Here is a 2,679-nt window from a genome sequence, read left to right as displayed (position 1 = left end):
TTACACATTTGTTGGTAACTAGTATTTAATTAAATAGCTTCCTGGGTGGTGCAGTGGTAAGGAATTCCTTTGGCAATACAGGAGATACACGAGATATGGATTTGAACTCTGGGTTGGGAAGAACCCATGGAGAAGGAAATGGCAACTCACTCCAGTATTCTTGCCTAGAAAATCCCAAGGACTGAGGAGCCTGTGAAAGTGAAAAGTGGAAGTTGCTCAGTCATGTCCAATTCTTTGTGACTCCAAGGAATTCTCCAGGCCAGAATACTAGAGTGGGTAGCCTTTCCCTTCTCCAGGGATCTTCCCAACCCAGGGATCAAATCCAGGTCTCCCACATTGCAGGCAGATTCTTTACCAGCTGAACCACAAGGGAAGCCCAAGAATACTGGAGTGGGTAGTCTATCCCTTCTCTAGCCCATGGGCTTGCAAAGAGCCAGACACAACTGAGCAATGGGCATGCATGAATGAATGTAAGAACACAAGATTATAAACAGAGCAGTGATTTTAAGAGCCCCAGCCCAAAGCAAGTGCAGAAGTGTGAGTTTGGAGCAGAGACAGTAGCTTCATAACCAGCACTTACACCTGACTGTATGGTGTAGAGAGAGACTATATGTGAAGAATCAATATCAGAAAGGGGAAATTTGCCTGTTGCCATGGTAAGCTCTTCATATCTTCCCACCTTGAGTTCTGATCATTGTCCAAGAGCTGTTAGGATTCAAGGTGTACAAGTCATCTTGGAATTCAAGATATGACTGAGATCAGAAGTTCTAAACCTTGTCCACACTGGATCCCTTTAAGTGCTTTTAAAAATCCTCAGGACACATTCAAGTATAAAGCAGTTTCTGGATGTGAGACCCAGTTGTCAGTGTTTTTTTTTTTTTTTTTTTTAACTTTTAATCTCAGTTTTATTTATTTATTTACTTTACAATATTGTATTGGTTTTGCCATACACTGACATGAATCTGCCATGGGTGTACATGTGTTCCCCATTCTGAACCCCCCTCCCACCTCCCTCCCCATCCCATCCCTCGGGGCTGGTGTCAGTGTTTTTAAACTTCTGATGATTTCAGTAATAACCAAGATTGATGTCACATCTAGCCTGTGTATATAGACCTCAAACTTGAGAAAATTTTATGGAAAATACATCAGAGCTGTGAAAAATGATGTGAAATTTAAATATATAGAAAGAGTTATTCATCTTTTCAGGATCCTTGGACCACAGATAATAAACAATAAAATCACCATAGATGAAAACTACTCAATCATGCCATGAATAAGATGTACAAAGGATCCTAGAAGCCTCCCCCAGTCCCACTGAAACAATACCAAAAGAACAAACACTCAGTTGTTCAGCAAGGAGAGGAATCAAGGCCATGAGAGCTACAAAAATGATGAGATGAGAGAGGTAGAATTTCAAGTCAACATGCTTAGTTTTACTGTATTTTCCAGCCTACACTCCAAATAGATGGCACAGGGACTGAGGTTAGATTATTTTTCTGAGAAACCTCCACATGGCCCTTTTGATGTCTTGGTTCCTCAGGCTGTAGATGAAGGGGTTCAGCATGGGGGTGACCACAGTGTACACCACCGAGGCCACTGCATCCTTCCTGGGAGATTGTGAGATGGCTGAACTGAGGCACACACCAAGACCTGTTCCATAAAATAAGCAAACAACTGCCAGGTGAGAGCCACAGGTGGAGAAGGCTTTGTATTTCCTACCTGATGAGTGAACTCTCAGAATGGAGGAAAGAATTTTACAGTAAGAGAAAAAGATTCCGGAGAAAGGAATAAAACCAAAAATGGCACCAATAAAATACATGACTATATTATTTGTGAGCGTGTCAGAACAGGTAAAGTTGAGCAGTTGAGAAGGGTCACAGAAGAAATTAGATATTTTCACATCCTTGAAACAGGTAAGTTGTAACACAATCAAATTCTGCACTTGGGAGTTCAAAAGGCTAACAAAAAAAGACACTGAAATTAATTTGCAACAGGTGCATGGGTTCATGATGACCTGGTAGTGCAGTGGGTGACAGATGGCCACAAACCTGTCATAGGCCATCACAGACAGAAGCATACAATCCATCCCTCCAAAGAGGATAAAAATGGACATCTGTGTCAGGCAGCCTGCATAGGAGATGACTCTGCTGTGAGACTGGATATTCACCATCATCTTGGGGACCGTGGTGGAGATGAAACCTATGTCCACAAAGGATAGGTTGGAGAGGAAGAAGTACATGGGGGTGTGAAGGTGGGGATCAGAGGAGACTGCCAGAATGATGAGCAGGTTTCCCAGCACGGTGACCAGATACATGGATAGGAATAGTTCAAAGAGGAAAGGCTGAAGTTCTGGATCATCTGAAAGACCCATGAGGAAGAATTCTGATACATTTCTTAGGTGTTGTGGCTCTATGTAGATTGGGCACCTTTTAAAAAAGAAAAGAATTAGTGGAAAAAAGGAAATAATTACACTTGATCTTAACCAAAAGGCTGAGAAGCGATAAAAAGGAAATAGTTATATGGTCATGCAGTACCTTGTCCATATTTTGGATTCTAGAAATTCATTTCTAAGATCATTCACCCCAGGGCCTTTAGCAATATATCTCAGTGTGACAAGTTCTATCTGCTCAGAACTGTTCCTTCATTGCTTTCTCCTTCTCCACCTCTCTCTACACACAA

The 2,679-nt window shown here is 41.8% G+C and overlaps 1 protein-coding gene across 1 annotated transcript; it reads right to left on the bottom strand.

Annotated features, from left to right (window-relative positions):
* Positions 1-1,483: 1,483 nt before the first annotated feature.
* On the bottom strand, positions 1,484-2,458 carry LOC136166368 (olfactory receptor 7E178-like). The gene has a single exon (XM_065932502.1). The coding sequence runs from the start codon at positions 2,369-2,371 to the stop codon at positions 1,484-1,486; it is 888 nt and encodes a 295-aa protein (XP_065788574.1). The 5' UTR covers positions 2,372-2,458.
* Between the last annotated feature and the right edge of the window lie 221 nt (positions 2,459-2,679).

This window comes from Muntiacus reevesi, chromosome 1, assembly GCF_963930625.1.
Source record: "Muntiacus reevesi chromosome 1, mMunRee1.1, whole genome shotgun sequence".
Taxonomy (NCBI): domain Eukaryota; kingdom Metazoa; phylum Chordata; class Mammalia; order Artiodactyla; family Cervidae; genus Muntiacus; species Muntiacus reevesi.
The sequence above is the reverse complement of the archived record's forward strand: the minus strand, read 5'-3'. Positions and strand labels throughout refer to the sequence as shown.